This window comes from Oncorhynchus clarkii, chromosome 12, assembly GCF_045791955.1.
Source record: "Oncorhynchus clarkii lewisi isolate Uvic-CL-2024 chromosome 12, UVic_Ocla_1.0, whole genome shotgun sequence".
Lineage (NCBI taxonomy): Eukaryota > Metazoa > Chordata > Actinopteri > Salmoniformes > Salmonidae > Oncorhynchus > Oncorhynchus clarkii.
The window spans coordinates 61,234,061-61,251,344 of NC_092158.1; the positions used below are offsets into that span (position 1 = coordinate 61,234,061).

The following is a 17,284-nucleotide window of genomic DNA, read 5'->3' on the forward strand; positions in this document are numbered from 1 at the left end:
GACACTGTAGCTGTGCAGCAACGCTCCCCATCCAACCTGACAGAGCTTGAGAAGATCTGCAGAGAAGAATGGGCGAAACTCCCTAAATACAACTGCGCCAAGATTGAAGCATCATACCCAAGAAAACTTGAGGCTGTAATCACTGCCAAAGGTGCTTCAACAAAGTACATTACTGTGTAAAGGGTCTGAATACTTATGTAAATGTCATATTTCTTTCTTTTTTTTAATATATATATTTGCAAACATTTCTAAAAGCATATGTTTTTGCTTTGTCATTATGGGGTATTGTGTGTAGATTGATGATTATGTTTTTATCCGTTTTAGAATAAGACTGTAACGTAACAAAATTTGGAAAAGGTCAAGGGATCTGAATACTTTCCGAATTCACACTTGATCTCACACGCCCATCTAGAAGAGGAGAGGTAGGCTACTGAAGATGAAGCAGCGAATTTTGAGTGTGTGTAAATAGTACGACAAATATGTTTTTAATAGGTAGGCCTAGGCATACAAAGCAGAAAGATTTCCATTTCAAATTAATCTGCAAGACAACATAAACATTTTAATTACAAAATCATCAGATTCAAAAATCAAGTTAAACAAAATGATTGCACACAGAGTGAGTCTATACAACTTATTATGTGACTTGTTAAGCACATTTATACTCTTAAACTTACCCAAACTTATTTAGGCTTGCCATAACAAAATTTGGAATACTTATTGACTCAAGACATTTCAGCTTTTCATTTTTTATAAGTTTGTAAAAAAATTCTAATGACATAATTCCACGTTGACATTATAGGGGTATTGTGTATAAACCAGTTACAAAAATCGCAATTTAATCCATTTTAAATTAAGGCTGTAACACAACAAACTTTGGAAAAAGTCAAGGGATGTAAATACTTTCTGAAGGCACTATACATTCGAACAAAGAACACCGTGGTTAGAGCGTTGGACTAATAACCGGAAGGTTGCAAGTTCAAACCCCCGAGCTGACAAGGTACAAATATGTTGTTCTGCCCCTGAACAGGCAGTTAACCCACTGTTCCTAGGCCGTCATTGAAAATAAGAATGTGTTCTTAACTGACTTGCCTTGTTAAATAAAGGTAAAAATAGAATTTAAAAAAAGTTTGAGTACGGAGACAAATAGCAAAGGTGTCTGGGGCCGTATTTGAAGTATCTAAATATAGTGTAACCTACCAATCAATGTATATTAAGTGCCATGAAGGGCACAATCTTACAATGTTGCAGTCCAGAAATGAAAGCTTTATGATATATGCCAAAAGCCTGGGCCTCTGATGGAGACTGTAGAACTGTCATAGACACCTGCTTCACTATTCCCCCTTTTCTCTAGGAGCGTTTGTGTGCCCAGGCCCCACAGGCATATCGAAAGGGTCCCTCCCTTGTCACCAATGTAGCTGACTGATGTAAAGAGAGAGAAGTGCCTTAACAGAATGCAATTTAAAGCTTGTGTGGTCCAAAGACGGGAACTCTAACACCTATGGCAAAAGAATGGGCTCCTGACGGAGACAATATAATTCTCCCCGCTGAATGTTACAATAGTAGCAATAGTCAGCTGTTAAACTGATTCTACATTCAATTTACACTTTAAGTCTAAATTAGTTGGTGTTCTTCAACCCAAAAGGCACTCGACTGTGTAAAACAAAATCCACAAAGGAAATACAACAGGCAAATGCATATGTGGTCCCAATGTCTAAGTAGTGACGGCAGGGCTAGTTCAAACTGTAGTAGGATGGTTCTCCTCACAGGTGAGTAAATCAGCCCAGGCTTGGTGAATAGCACTTGGTTGATCTCTGGGAGCAGGACACTGGAGAGCTGAATAGAGACAAAAGTGAGAGACAAGAATGAATAAAATAATTCATCACGGCTAAGGAATGTAGTTTATGATTTTAAAGGTTTTTGTAGTCTTGAATTATTACTTTGAATAAACTAGGGCTGACCCCACATTTAGTCAACTGGTCAATTGTTTGGTCGATAGGCTGTTGATCGACCAAGATTATTTTAGCCGAGCAGCTGCAAATAGATTTTTCTATTTAATGGCACACACCTTTCTGATTCAGTCTGTCTCAGTGAACTAATCCATTGTGGAAGCCGCAGGGATGGCACGGTCCAAGAAGAAGGGGAGTGTGGATAAAATGCACAAGGCACGTCTCTCTCCAGAATGCGCTCTTGCCCGTCATTTTGAACGCATTCATTGTTTCATAACTTCATTGTGTGAATTGTTTGCCATTTGATTGTTAGATTCTATCAATTCCCCATTACATACACTGAGTATATAAAACATTTAGAACACCTGCTCTTTCAAAGACATAGACTGTCCAGGTGAATCCAAATGAAAGCTATGATCACTTGTTGAATCTACTTCAATCAGTGTAGATGAAGGGGAGGAGACAGGCTTCGGGATCGGTGTCCCTTCCACAGGACGGTTGAGTTAACGTAGGCTAATGCGATTAGCATGAGGTTGTAAGTAACAATAACATTTTCCAGGATATAGGCTATTACAGTGAAATAATACCATGCTATTGTTTGAGGAGAGTGCACAGTTTTGAACATGAAAAGTTATTAATAAACAAATTAGGCACATTTGGGCAGTCTTGATACAACATTTTGAACAGTAATGCAATGGTTAATTGGATCAGTCTAAAATTTTGCACACACACTGCTGTCATCTAGTGGCCACAATCTAAATTGCAGCTGGGCTGGAATAATACATTATGGCCTTTCTCTTGTATTTCAAAGATGATGGTACAAAAACAAAAAACTAGAACGGTTGTTTTTTCTTTGTATTATCTTTTACCAGATCTATTGTGTTATATTCTCCTACATTCCTTTCACATTTCCACAAACCTCAAATTGTTTCCTTTCAAATGGAACCAATAATATGCATACCCTTGCTTCAGGGCCTGAGTTACAGGCAGTTAGATTTGGGTATGTTATTTTAGGCGAAAATTGAAAAAAACGGGTTGGATCCTTTAAATAATCATTTTTAAGCCTTGAGACAATTGAGGCATGGATTGTGTATGTGTACCATTCAGAGGGTGAATGGGCAAGACAAAATAATTAAGTGCCTTTCAAAGGGGTATGGTATATCAATGTGTGTATCAAGAATGGTCCAACACTCAAAGGAAAGCCAGCCAACTTTACAATTGTGGGAAGTATTGGAGTGGGCCAGCATCCCAGTGGGATGCTTTTGACACCTTGCTCCGACTAATTGAGGCTGTTCTGAGTGCAAAGGGGTAAATACTATGTATATGGAAAAATACACCGTTTAACATTTCGACTGATCGATTGGTCGGAAGAACAGACTACTCTCAGTCGACCAAGATACCTTTTTGTCGGGGACAGCCCTAGAATAAACTGATAGCTAAAACGCTCCTTGTCCCAGAATAACATGCTAGCTTGTGATAAAGCTATCTGCTCCTGCTAGCTAGCAACATATCTACTTGTTGTAACTGGCTAACTAGCAAGCTAGCTACATTACCAAGGTTGCTGCATTCTAAGTTGGGACTCTATTTACAGCTTGCATTGATGATATCACATTTCTAACTAGTTAGATTACAGATAAATAAAAAATACTTTACCTGATAGCAACTTGTCGGACAGAACTCACCAGCTGTCTACAACCTTAGATGCAGATAATGTGACTGGCAGACATGATCCGCAGAGATAGTACCATGTATAAGACACAAGTTTAGATTGGTTTACAGATTAGTATCCAGTGGCGTTTGCCTGTCCAGCTAGCAAAAGTATTTAGAAGAATACTTATTTTTTTTGGGCACTGCCAAAAAACGGAAATGTGTTCAGAAGAATATACATTTATAATATATAAAAACCAGCTCCTCTCTGGACAAGATCAATCATCTCAAAAACCAAAGCAAATAGCTTTCTACGGTCCACCACCTAGAGTGGCTCCAGTCAATTTGAGTGGCTCCATGCACTAACTGATTGTGCCACAGACAAACCGTTAGTGTGCGGCTCAGGCCCAGTCAAAGCAACAACAAGAGCCTTCTTTTTGTTGACCAATAAGTAGACTAAACCATTAGAAGGCAATTTTGTGTGGGCCCAATTGAACATTTCCAGGGGAAAACTATTGTGAAACACTATCATTTCACTATTACTTTAGATACTGTGGGGCAAAAAAGTATTTAGTCAGCCACCAATTGTGCAAGTTCTCCCACTGAAAATCATAGGTACACTTCAACTATGACAGACAAAATGATTTTAAAAAATCCAGAAAATCACATTGTAGTATTTTTAATGAATTTATTTGCAAATTATGGTGGAAAATAAGTATTTGGTCACCTACAAACAAGCAAGATTTCTGGCTCTCACAGACCTGTAACTTCTTCTTTAAGAGGCTCCTCTGTCCTCCACTCGTTACCTGTATTAATGGCACCTGTTTGAACTTGTTATCAGTATAAAAGACACCTGTCCACAACCTCAAACAGTCACACTCCAAACTCCACTATGGCCAAGACCAAAGAGCTGTCAAAGGACACCAGAAACAAAATTGTAGACCTGCACCAGGCTGGGATGACTGAATCTGCAATAGGTAAGCAGCTTGGTTTGAAGAAATCAACTGTGGGAGCAATTATTAGGAAATGGAAGACATACAAGACCACTGATAATCTCCCTCGATCTGGGGCTCCACGCAAGGTCTCACCCCGTGGGGTCAAAATTATCACAAGAACGGTGAGCAAAAATCCCAGAACCACACAGGGGGACCTAGTGAATGACCTGCAGAGAGCTGGGACCAAAGTAACAAAGCCTACCATCAGTAACACACTACGCCGCCAGGGACACAAATCCTGCAGTGCCAGACGTGTCCCCTTACTTAAGCCAATACATGTCCAGGCCCGTCTGAGGTTGGCTAGAGAGCATTTGGATGATCCAGAAGAAGATTGGGAGAATGTCATATGGTCAGATGAAACCAAAATATAACTTTTTGGTAAAAACTCAACTCGTCGTGTTTGGAGGACAAAGAATGCTGAGTTGCATCCAAAGAACACCATACCTACTGTGAAGCATGGGGGTGGAAACATCATGCTTTGGGGCTGTTTTTCTGTAAAGGGACCAGGACGACTGATCCGTGTAAAGGAAAGAATGAATGGGGCCATGTATCGTGAGGTTTTGAGTGAAAACCTCCTTCCATCAGCAAGGGCATTGAAGATGAAACGTGGCTGGGTCTTTCAGCATGACAATGATCCCAAACACACCGCCCGGGCAACGAAGGAGTGGCTTCGTAAGAAGCATTTCAAGGTCCTGGAGTGGCCTAGCCAGTCTCCAGATCTCAACCCCATAGAACATCTTTGGAGGGAGTTGAACGTCCGTGTTGCCCAGCAACAGCCCCAAAACATCACTGCTCTAGAGGAGATCTGCATGGAGGAATGGGCCAAAATACCAGCAACAGTGTGTGAAAACTTTGTGAAGACTTACAGAAAACGTTTGACTTCTGTCACTGCCAACAAAGGATATATAACAAAGTATTGAGATAAACTTTTGTTATTGACCAAATACTTATTTTCCACCATAATTTGCAAATACATTCATTACAAATCCTACAATGTGATTTTCTGGATTTTTTTTCTCATTTTGTCTGTCATAGTTGAAGTGTACCTATGATGAAAATTACAGGCCTCTCTCATCTTTTTAGGTGGGAGAACTTGCACAATTGGTGGCTGACTAAATACTTTTTTGCCCCAATGTATATTGAAGACATTTTCTGAAATTACAATGCAAAAATATTACATGTTGCTCCTATTTCAAATATCTGGATGTCCGACAAAGATGTATGATACTATATGAATAGGGAAATTATTTCAAATCCCATCCCTCCTTGAAACACATATCCATTGGCCGGATCTGAATACCCATACTAGCCTACTACATACTTAAACTGCATACTAATTTCAGCGTTTGATCTAGAATAATTCACTCAGCTTTTCCGACTCAGCTGTTTGACAACACCTGCTAATCAGATAAATTGATGGGCTGTACCAAAATTAACGAATGGTGGGAGTCAACGCAATCACGCATTAGATTATGCATTCGGAGTACTATTTTCGAAATTCCACATACTATAAAACTACTATTTAGTACGCTCTTATGGGTATTCGGACATAGTCATTGTTCATTTTCCATTGAAAAAAATGTAAAAAGCATCTGCTAGAGGGCATTGATGTAGGGGGCAGATCATTGGGGGTGGTCGGCATTTACCTCTCCTCTCCTATTTGGGCATGCGAGATCAAGTGACCAGGCCTAGTATATGTCTCAATGAAATAGAGTAGGCTGCCTATGGAAGTTATCTTTTAAAGGAAACCACATATGATTTGACTGTAGTTTACTACAGTGTCTGTAAATTAATGTTGTTAGGGCGCTCAACCAACATGAGTCGAGGTACAATCAAAAGATTGGATCATTTCTCTGAGTATTTTCTAAATGCTAGGAGGTGAATGCATGTACCCTGTGAACAGCTTTCAGTTCCTCCTTCAGAGAGTTGGTCTCCTGTTTGAGGCACTGCAGCTCTGTGTCCCTGACCCGTAGGATCACCTGCAGCACAACACAACAAATGGAGGTTAAAAAAATACATAAGTGTTAAGATAATTTGTCAATGGAGGTTTAATAATAATAATAAAATGTACCCTTTGGAGTGCCGTCCATATAATTTTTTATGGATACAATTTTGGAGGATCCAGCACGTATCTACTTTTGAATAATCCGCGAATTATGTAGTATGAATAGACTGAGCGAATGTGTAGTATGAATTCTGCTATAATGTGAGTACCTCCAGTTCGTAGAGGTCTTTCCCCTGTAAGGCAGTGGCCGGTTCCTCGCTAAGAAGGGAGTGCTTGCAAGAGATCTCCTCGGTCAGCCTCTGAGTCAGCTCCTGAGGAGAGGGGGATGAGTGTCAGACACCAACATCAAAGAAGCTTCCCTTTTGCCAACCATCCATGTTGAGACTATGAAAACTTTAGTGTCCTACTACATTCTTTTCAATAATTTCCCTCGAGATCATTTACATTTTTTATTTATTAGCCTTTATTTAAAACAGAGGAAACAAGTGGAGGCAGAGTATATTTTACAGTTGTGCCCTATGATACAACAATAAAAACAACACAGCAATTAATACGAATTTAAAACCAAACAAAATTATAACATGTAAAAAGTACAAGATGGAGATTAAAATGATTAAAATAAATAAACTTCTATAAGATAAACACACATTGCAAAAAGCAATCACAATTTATAATAAAATGTTCATGTAATGTGCATTTAAACTGTCTTACAAGCACCAAAACATCTAACTGGAGTTCTCTCTGCAATTCATTCAATGAGTGTGGAGCATGATATTCTAATGCCGTTTTGCCTAACTCAGAGTGAATACTGTATCTTTCAGATTCTGTACACTTTATTTAATACTTTAGACAAATGTAATTTCAATTTAGAGTCATCTCCTTCCAGGGTTTGCTGTGTGTCAATCACTGAGGTAAATAATTAACTGGAGACAGCATTAGAAGATGGCTAATCTCATTACCAGACACTTTCTGGCAAATCTGCAGAAGTTCTGGTGGACCATTATATCAAACATGGCCTGAAAGTTAAACTAAATAATTAGGATTTCCATCATCCTAGTCGAGGTGTAGATTACATCTGACATTCCAGTGTTCAAACTTGTAAACAAGGCTCCATGGGATTTCTCTTAATGCGACTCCATGCAGCGAATGGCAATGTCTGCTTTACTGTGGGTATACTGCGAGTAGCCACTTGTGGATTTGACAGCTCTAACACAGTTCCACCTCTGACATGGCCAAAACGACCGCTATGCGGATGTCGGTTAGAGCATATCTGATTGAATAGAGTCCTTAAAGGGGAACAACGGCAAATTTCAGGAAATTTCTAAAAATACCTAAACCTCTCTGACTCAGTGTTGGACTGTCTGTCACAGTGCGCAGCTCTCTCACACAGGGAGAGCGAGGTAGAGCTAGGTCACAGGGTTATGTGCCCCTCCTCCTCACTGCAGCGCTACTATGTGCTAGCTATAACTTTGTGGAATAACACGGGTCACAGGTTCACAATTGTACCTTTTCTAAAATCTCTGCCAAGCAGGATAAAAAAAACTGCCTGTGGGCTTACAGCACATGCAACAACACACACACAAGGGAACTCCTCATAAACACTACACCTGTTTGTAACCAGCAGTTTTCAAAATGCAGACATCACCCCTTTTACTATATTGTCAGAAGCATCAGGATAACATGTCTACAGGGGGAGCAGCAGCAAGTTTCTTCCCTGCCCCCTAATTTTGGCAATGCATGAAATAGCCTAGTATATCAAATTCTGGCCCAAAATGATCAGACTACACCAAGTTTGACCAACAAAACCAAAAGAGATACAGTAAGTATAATATTTCATCAAGTCAACCTAAAATATTATTGTGATTGAGTCCATTATACAATTGGCATTATCTAATGCAAAGAAAACAGAGAGCGTGTAAAAAATATATATATATATTTTACAGGAAGCAAACATGGGATGACTATGAAATATGAAGGTCTGTATAGTGACGATGTAGAGTGAAGGTGTCTCTGTTTTCATCCCTCTCTGTACCTTGGTGCAGTGGAACAATTATTCATTCTGGATAGCTGAACTCCTGTTAATAGTGAAAGGACATACATGTCTATGGGACAGTTTTCCAACCATAAAACAATCACAGTGGGCTGAGGTTTTCTAATCAGGACACATAGTTTAAAAAATCTTTAGACCCTCGGGGGGATGAATAGAAACACAGAGACAACAACCGCAGTTGGACAATATAAAAAAAAGGGTTGATCTTGCTTCATGCAGAGTTGCATCGTTTAGTATGCACTTGTAATTAAAAAGTTATTCAGTCTGTCATCACTATGTTGATAGATTAATTTCAGTCAATAATTTGGGATGAAAGGTCTAGGTAACCTAGTCAGCTGACACTTGGCTATAAACCAAATTTGTTCAAATTCACAATTTGTCCTCTCACAAATAAATGGGCTTATATAGCGAAATACATTATGTAATCAAATCAAATCAAATCAAATTTTATTTGTCACATACACATGGTTAGCAGATGTTAATGCGAGTGTAGCGAAATGCTTGTGCTTCTAGTTCCGACAATGCAGTAATAACAAGTAATCTAACTAACAATTCCAAAACTACTGTCTTGTACACAGTGTAAGGGGATAAAGAATATGTACATAAGGATATATGAATGAGTGATGGTACAGAGCAGCATAGGCAAGATACAGTAGATGGTATCGAGTACAGTATGTACAAATGAGATGAGTATGTAAACAAAATGGCATAGTTTAAAGTGGCTAGTGATACATGTATTACATAAGGATACAGTCGATGATATAGAGTACAGTATATACGTATGCATATGAGATGAATAATGTAGGGTAAGTAACATTATATAAGGTAGCATTGTTTAAAGTGGCTAGTGATATATTTACATCATTTCCCATCAATTCCCATTATTAAAGTGGCTGGAGTTGAGTCAGTGTCAGTGTGTTGGCAGCAGCCACTCAGTGTTAGTGGTGGCTGTTTAACAGTCTGATGGCCTTGAGATAGAAGCTGTTTTTCAGTCTCTCGGTCCCAGCTTTGATGCACCTGTACTGACCTCGCCTTCTGGATGATAGCGGGGTGAACAGGCAGTGGCTCGGGTGGTTGATGTCCTTGATGATCTTTATGGCCTTCCTGTGACATCGGGTGGTGTAGGTGTCCTGGAGGGCAGGTAGTTTGCCCCCGGTGATGCGTTGTGCAGACCTCACTACCCTCTGGAGAGCCTTACGGTTGAGGGCGGTGCAGTTGCCATACCAGGCGGTGATACAGCCCGCCAGGATGCTCTCGATTGTGCATCTGTAGAAGTTTGTGAGTGCTTTTGGTGACAAGCCAAATTTCTTCAGCCTCCTGAGGTTGAAGAGGCGCTGCTGCGCCTTCTTCACGATGCTGTCTGTGTGAGTGGACCAATTCAGTTTGTCTGTGATGTGTATGCCGAGGAACTTAAAACTTGCTACCCTCTCCACTACTGTTCCATCGATGTGGATCGATTAGGGAATGTTTTAATCGTTGCTATGGGAACGACATCTTCAACGCACGTTCTAATGAACTCGCACACCGAATCAGCGTATTCGTCAATGTTGTTATCTGACGCAATACGAAACATCTCCCAGTCCACGTGATGGAAGCAGTCTTGGAGTGTGGAGTCAGCTTGGTCGGACCAGCGTTGGACAGACCTCAGCGTGGGAGCCTCTTGTTTTAGTTTCTGTCTGTAGGCAGGGATCAACAAAATGGAGTCGTGGTCAGCTTTTCCGAAAGGGGGGCGGGGCAGGACCTTATATGTGTCGCGGAAGTTAGAGTAACAATGATCCAAGGTCTTTCCACCCCTGGTTGCGCAATCGATATGCTGATAAAATTTAGGGAGTCTTGTTTTCAGATTAGCCTTGTTAAAATCCCCAGCTACAATGAATGCAGCCTCTGGATAAATCGTTTCCAGTTTGCAGAGAGTTAAATAAAGTTTGTTCAGAGCCATCGATGTGTCTGCTTGGGGGGGATATATACGGCTGTGATTATAATCGAAGAGAATTCTCTTGGTAGATAATACATTTGATTGTGAGGAATTCTAAATCAGGTGAACAGAAGGATTTGAGTTCCTGTATGTTTCTTTCATCACACCATGTCACGTTGGCCATGAGGCATACGCCCCCGCCCCTCTTCTTACCAGAAAGATGTTTGTTTCTGTCAGCGCGATGCGTGGAGAAACCCGTTGGCTGCACCGCTTCGGATAGAGTCTCTCCAGTGAGCCATGTTTCAGTGAAGCAAAGGACGTTACAGTCTCTGATGTCCCTCTGGAATGCTACCCTTGCTCGGATTTCATCAACCTTGTTGTCAAGAGACTGGACATTGGCAAGAAGAATGCTAGGGAGTAGTGCACGGTGTGCCCGTCTCCGGAGTCTGACCAGAAGACCGCCTCGTTTCCCTCTCTTTCGGAGTCGTTTTTTTGGGTCGCTGCATAGGATCCACTCCGTTGTCCTGCTTGTAAGGCAGAACACAGGATCCGCGTCGCGAAAAACATATTCTTGGTCGTACTGATGGTGAGTTGACGCTGATCTTATATTCAGTAGTTCTTCTCGACTGTATGTAATGAAACCTAAGATGACCTGGGGTACTAATGTAAGAAATAACACGTAAAAAAATAAAAATTAAACTGCATAGTTTCCTAGGAACGCGAAGCGAGGCGGCCATCTCTGTTGGCGCCGGAAGTCATACCATGTAATGTTTGTTTCCTCTGGCCAGAGGGGACAGGGCACATTTGTATTTGTACTTATTATGGATCCCCAACCACATATCTACATTACTAAATCCATGTGTATGTATAGTGCGTATGATATCGTGTGTGTGTGTGTGTGTGTGTGTGTGTGTGTGTGTGTGTGTGTGTGTGTGTGTCTCTGGCCCAGGAGTGTAGTCTGGCCCAGGAGTGGGAAGGTGAACGGAAAGGCTCTGGAGCAACGAACCGCCCTTGCTGTCTCTGCCTGGCCGGTTCCCCTCTTTCCACTGGGATTCTCTGCCTCTAACCCTATTACAGGGGCTGAGTCACTGGCTTTACTGGGGCTCTCTCATGCCGTCCCTGGAGGGGGTGCGTCACCTGAGTGGGTTGATTCACTGATGTGGTCATCCTGTCTGGGTTGGCACCCCCCCCTTGGGTTGTGATCTTTGTGGGCTATACTCAGCCTTGTCTCAGGATGGTAAGTTGGTGGTTGAAGATATCCCTCTAGTGGTGTGGGGGCTGTGCTTTGGCAAAGTGGGTGGGGTTATATCCTTCCTGTTTGGCCCTGTCCGGGGGTGTCCTCGGATGGGGCCACAGTGTCTGCTGCAGTAGTTTATGTGTCGGGGGGCTAGGGTCAGTTTGTTATATCTGGAGTACTTCTCCTGTCCTATTCGGTGTCCTGTGTGAATCTAAGTGTGCGTTCTCTAATTCTCTCTTTCTCTCTCTCGGAGGACCTGAGCCCTAGGACCATGCCTCAGGACTACCTGACATGATGACTCCTTGCTGTCCCCAGTCCACCTGGCCGTGCTGCTGCTCCAGTTTCAACTGTTCTGCCTTATTATTATTCGACCATGCTGGTCATTTATGAACATTTGAACATCTTGGCCATGTTCTGTTATAATCTCCACCCGGCACAGCCAGAAGAGGACTGGCCACCCCACATAGCCTGGTTCCTCTCTAGGTTTCTTCCTAGGTTTTGGCCTTTCTAGGGAGTTTTTCCTAGCCACCGTGCTTCTACACCTGCATTGCTTGCTGTTTGGGGTTATAGGCTGGGTTTCTGTACAGCACTTTGAGGTATCAGCTGATGTACGAAGGGCTATATAAATAAATTTGATTTGATTTGTGTGTGTGTGTGTGTGTGTGTGTGTGTGTGTGTGTGTGTGTGTATATGCATGTGTCTGTGCCAATGTTTGTGTTGCTTCACAGGTCCTGCTGTTCCATAAGGTGTTTTTTTTTATCTGTTCTTTAAATCTAATTTTACTGCTTGGGTCAGTTACTTCATGTGGAATAGAGTTCCATGTATTCATGGCTCTATGTAGTACTGTGTGCCTCCCATAGTCTGTTCTGAACTTGGGGACTGTGAAGAGACCTCTTGTGGCATGTCTTGTGGGGTATGCATGGGTGTCCGAGCTGTGTGCCAGTAGTTTAGACAGACAGCTTGGTGCATTCAACATGTCAATACCTCTCATGAATAAAAGTAGACATGAAGTCAATCTTTCCTCCACTTTCAGCCAGGAGAGATTGACAATATTAGCTCTCTGTGTACATCCAAGGGCCAGCCGTGCTGACCTGTTCGGAGCCAATTGCAATTTTCCTAAGTCCTTCTTTGTGGCACCTGACCACACGACTGAAAAGTAGTCAAGGTGTGACAAAACTAGGGCCTGTAGGACCTGCCTTGTTGATAAGTGTTGATAAGGCAGATCATTGCTTTATTATAGACAGATTTCTCCCGATCTTCGCTTCTACTGCATCAATATGTTTTGATCATGACAGTTTACCATCTAGTGTTACTCCAAGTAGTTTAGTCATCTCAACCTGCTCAATTTCCAAAGGATTTATTACAAGATTTAGTTGATGTTTAGGGTTTAGTGAGTGTTTTGTTCCAAACTTATTCCTAACTTATTCCTTGCCACCCACTCTGAAACGAATTGCAAATCTTTGTTGAGTGTTGCGGTCATTTCAGTCACTGTAGTAGCTGACGTGTATAGTGTTGAGTCATTCGCATACATAGAAACTCTGTCTTTACTAAAAGTATGTCGTAAGTAAAATAGAAAAAAGCAAGGGGCCTAAACAGCTACCCTGGGGAATTCCTGATTGTAACTGGATTACATTTGATAGGCTACCATTAAAGAACACTCTCTGTGTTCTGTTAGACAAGTAACTCTTTATCCACATTATAGCAGGAGGTGTAAAGCCATAACACATACGTTTTTCCAGCAGCAGACTATGATCAATAATGTAAAAAGCTGCACTGAAGACAGCCCCTGTAATCATTTTATCATCAACTTCTCTCAGCCAATCATCAGTCATTTGTGTAAGTGCTGTGCTTGTTGAGTGGCCTTTTGCTGCTCCTTCTGCTCCTTCTGAAATTCTGTTGTCAATTTGTTTACTGTAAAATAACATTGTATGTGGTCAAACACAATTTTTTCCAAAAGTTTACTCAGGGTTACAGGCTGATTGGTCGGCTATTTGAGCCAGTAAAGGGGGGTTTACTATTCTTGGGTAGCGGAATGACTTTAGCTTCCCTCCAGGGCTGAGGGCACACACTCTCTAGTAGGCTTACATTGAAGATGTGTAAAATAGGAGTAATTTTCCATCTAGATTGTCAGACCCTGGTGGCTTGTCATTGTTTATTTTTTAAATTTCTTATTTACAATGATGGCCTAGGAACAGTGGGTTAACTGCCTTGTTCAGGGGCAGAACTAAAGATTTTTACCATTGTCAATACACGGATTTGATCTTGCAACCTTTCGGTTACTGGCCCAACGCTATACCCACTAGGCTACCTGCCGCATCGATAGACAAAAAAAAAAAAATCACCTCTTCCACACTGACTTTACGGAATTCAAAAGAACAATTCTTATCTTTCATAATTTGGTGCAATATACTTGGATGTGTAGTGTCAGTGTTTGTTGCTGGCATGTCATCCCTAAGTTCTCTTATCTTGCCAATGAAAAAGTCATTAAAGTAGTTTGCAATATCAGCGGGCTTTGTGATGAATGAGCCATCTGATTCAATAAATGAAGGAGTCGAGTTGGCTTTCATTTCATTTATATAATGTATCTTTGTTTCATAGTGTAGTTTATTTTTATTTTGTTTAGTCATATGATTTCTTAATTTGCAGCACGTTTGCCAATCAGTTGGGCTGCCAGACTTAATTGCCATACCTTTTGCCTCATCCCTCTCAACCATAATTTTTTTAAATTCCTCATCAATCCAAGGGGATTTAACAGTTTTTACAGTCATTTTCTTAATGGGTGCGTGCTTATTAGTAACTGGAATAAGTCGTTTCATAAATCCGCCAAGTGCAGTGTCTGGTTGCTCCTCATTACACACCAGGCCAGAAAATATTCTTTACATCATCAACATATGAATCACTAGAAAACTTATTGTGTGACCTCTTATATGTTATATTAGGCCCAGCCTTTGGAACTTTGGTTTTCCTATATATGGCTATTAGATTGTTATCACTACATCCTATAGATTTGGATACTGCTTTAAAGCAAATATCTGCAGCGTTAGTAAAAATGTGATCAATACATGTTGATGATTTAATTCCTGTGCTGTTTGTAACCACCCTGGTAGGTTGACTGACAACCTGATTCAGGTTGCAGACAATGGTTACAGTTTGACGTTTTTTCCTGATTGGGCAGCTTGATGATAGTCAGTCAATATTTAAATCATCCAGAAAATATACTTCTCTGTTGATATCACATACATTATCAAGCATTTCACACATATTATTCAGATACTGACTGTTAGCACTTGATGGTCTATAGCAGCTTCCCACAAGACTGGGCTTTAGGTGAGGCAGATGAACCTGTAGCCATATTACTTCAACAGTAATTAACATTAGATCGCCTCTAAGCTTTACAGGAACGTGGTTCTGAATATAGACTGCAACACCGCCTCCGTTGGCATTTCTGTCTTTTCGGTTGATGTTATAACCATGTATTGCTATGACTGAATCATCAAAGGTATTATCTAAGTGAGTTTCAGAGAAAGTCAGAATTTGAATTTCATCTGTTACAAATAAGTTATTGACTTAATGGAACGTGTTTCATAGGCTACATGCGTTAATATAGGCTATTTTTAGCACTTTTCTGGGTAGTTTGATTGTTTTTAATGCTTTACTGGGAAGCTTATAAGATGTAGGCTACCTGGCTGTTGTTAATTAGTAGCCTACAGTTTGTCAAACTGAAAATGATTTATCCATCGTGCTTATATTGGGCAGAAGTGTGTATGGTATCAAGGGGAGGTGTTTTTTTTATGTACACTGTGCTGGGGGCCATGATGGCTATGCTGAAGAGCAAGTGGGCAGGCATTGTAACGGAGACCTACATGGGCTTCTTATGCCGCTGTTAAGTAAAACCACCTATTCCTCTACTTCTTGCACTACTTCTCGTCATCATATTTCAATGTATTACCGTCCCTGTGTGCAAACCTACGTGAAAGACATGCAGGGGGACTTTGGTGGGCTCCGGACAGTGCTCTGAGTCCGGGGGACTCATCTCCAGAGACCTCTCAGGCTCCTCGGCTGTCAGGGGGGTTGGCAGCGAGGGAGCTGGGATGCCTCCACTTCCCCACGTTTGGAATCCAAACCAGTAGATTCATGTCTGTACATTAAATCAAGTGCAAGACAGACCTGGTGTGTTTTTAAATACTTTGTGCTAAGTGCTCTCAGAAAGTATTCACAGCCCTTGACTTTTTCCACATTTTGTTGTCACAAAGCGGGATTCAAATTGAATTGTCATTTTTTTTGTCAACAATCTACACAAAATACTCTGTCAAAGTGGAAGAAAAATTCTAATATTTGTAAAAGAATTGTGAAAAATAAAACACCATATCTTGATTAGATAAGTATTCAACCCCCTGAGTAAATACATGTTAGAATTACATTTGGCAGCGATTACAGCTGTGAGTTTTTGGGGTTAAGTCTCTAATAGCTTTGCACACCTGCATTGTACAATATTTGCACATTATTATATTTCAGATTCTTCTAGCTCTGTCAAGTTGGTGGTTGTTTATCATTGCTAGACAGACATGTTCAATTCTTGCCATAGATTTTCAAGACAATTTAAGTCAAAACTGCAACTAGGCCAATCAGGAAAATTACATTTTGTCTTGTTAACCAACTCCAGTGTGTATTTGGCCTTGTGTTTTACGTTATTGTCCTGCTGAAATGTGAATTTGTCTCCCAGTGTCTTTTGGAAAGCAGACTGAACCAGGTTTTCCTCTAAAATTGTGCCTGTGCTTAGCTCCATTATGTTTCTTTTTACCCCTAAAAAAAAATCAAGTGCAGCTACCACCATGCTTGACAATATGAAGAGTGGTTGTCACACCCTGACCTTAGTATTCTTTGTTTTCCTTGTTATTTTGGTTAGGTCAGGGTGTGACATGGGTGATTGTCTAGGGTTTTTAGTATGTTTATGGGGCTGTTTCTCTTCTAGGTATATTGTATGTCTATGGTTGCCTAGATTGCTTCTCAATTAGAGAAAGCTGTCTATCGTTGTCTCTGATTGGGAACCATATTTAGGCAGCCATATTCTGTGGGTACTTTGTGGGTGATTGTTTCCTGTCTCTGTGTTCTCTGCACCAGATAGGACTGTTTTGTTTTTTTGCCAGGTTTCGTTTGTTGTTTTTGTATTTTGTGTAGTGTTCACGTTTATTCGTCTTTTATTAAAACATGTTGAGCACGAACTACCCTGCGTATTGGTCCGATCCCTGCTACACCTCCTCTTCAGACGAAGAGGAGGAAATCAGCCGTGACAGTGGTACTAAGTGATGTGTTGTTGGATTTGCCCCAAGCATAACACTTTGTATTCAGGGCTAAGTTAATTTCTTTGCCACGTTTTCAGCAGTTATACCATAGTGCCTTGTTGCAAACTGGATGCATGTTTTGGAAAATGTGTATTCTGTACAAGCTTCCTTCTTTTCACTCTGTCAATTAGGTTATTATTGTGGAGT

At 40.9% G+C, this 17,284-nt stretch overlaps 2 protein-coding genes across 4 annotated transcripts in view; both read right to left on the minus strand.

Moving 5' to 3' along the window:
• The window catches only part of LOC139420919 (uncharacterized), a 439,502-nt gene that overhangs the window by 100,221 nt on the left and 321,997 nt on the right, over nucleotides 1-17,284 (minus strand). The window lies entirely within an intron of this gene.
• Nucleotides 1-17,284, minus strand: part of LOC139420899 (early endosome antigen 1-like) — an 82,807-nt gene that overhangs the window by 14,161 nt on the left and 51,362 nt on the right. For both annotated transcript variants that reach the window (XM_071171308.1, XM_071171307.1), the window contains exons 17-18: nucleotides 6,803-6,904; nucleotides 6,481-6,567 (exon numbers count right to left, since the gene is read on the minus strand). In XM_071171308.1, the coding sequence (XP_071027409.1) occupies nucleotides 6,481-6,567; nucleotides 6,803-6,904 (189 nt within the window). The remainder of the gene's footprint in view (nucleotides 1-6,480; nucleotides 6,568-6,802; nucleotides 6,905-17,284) is intronic.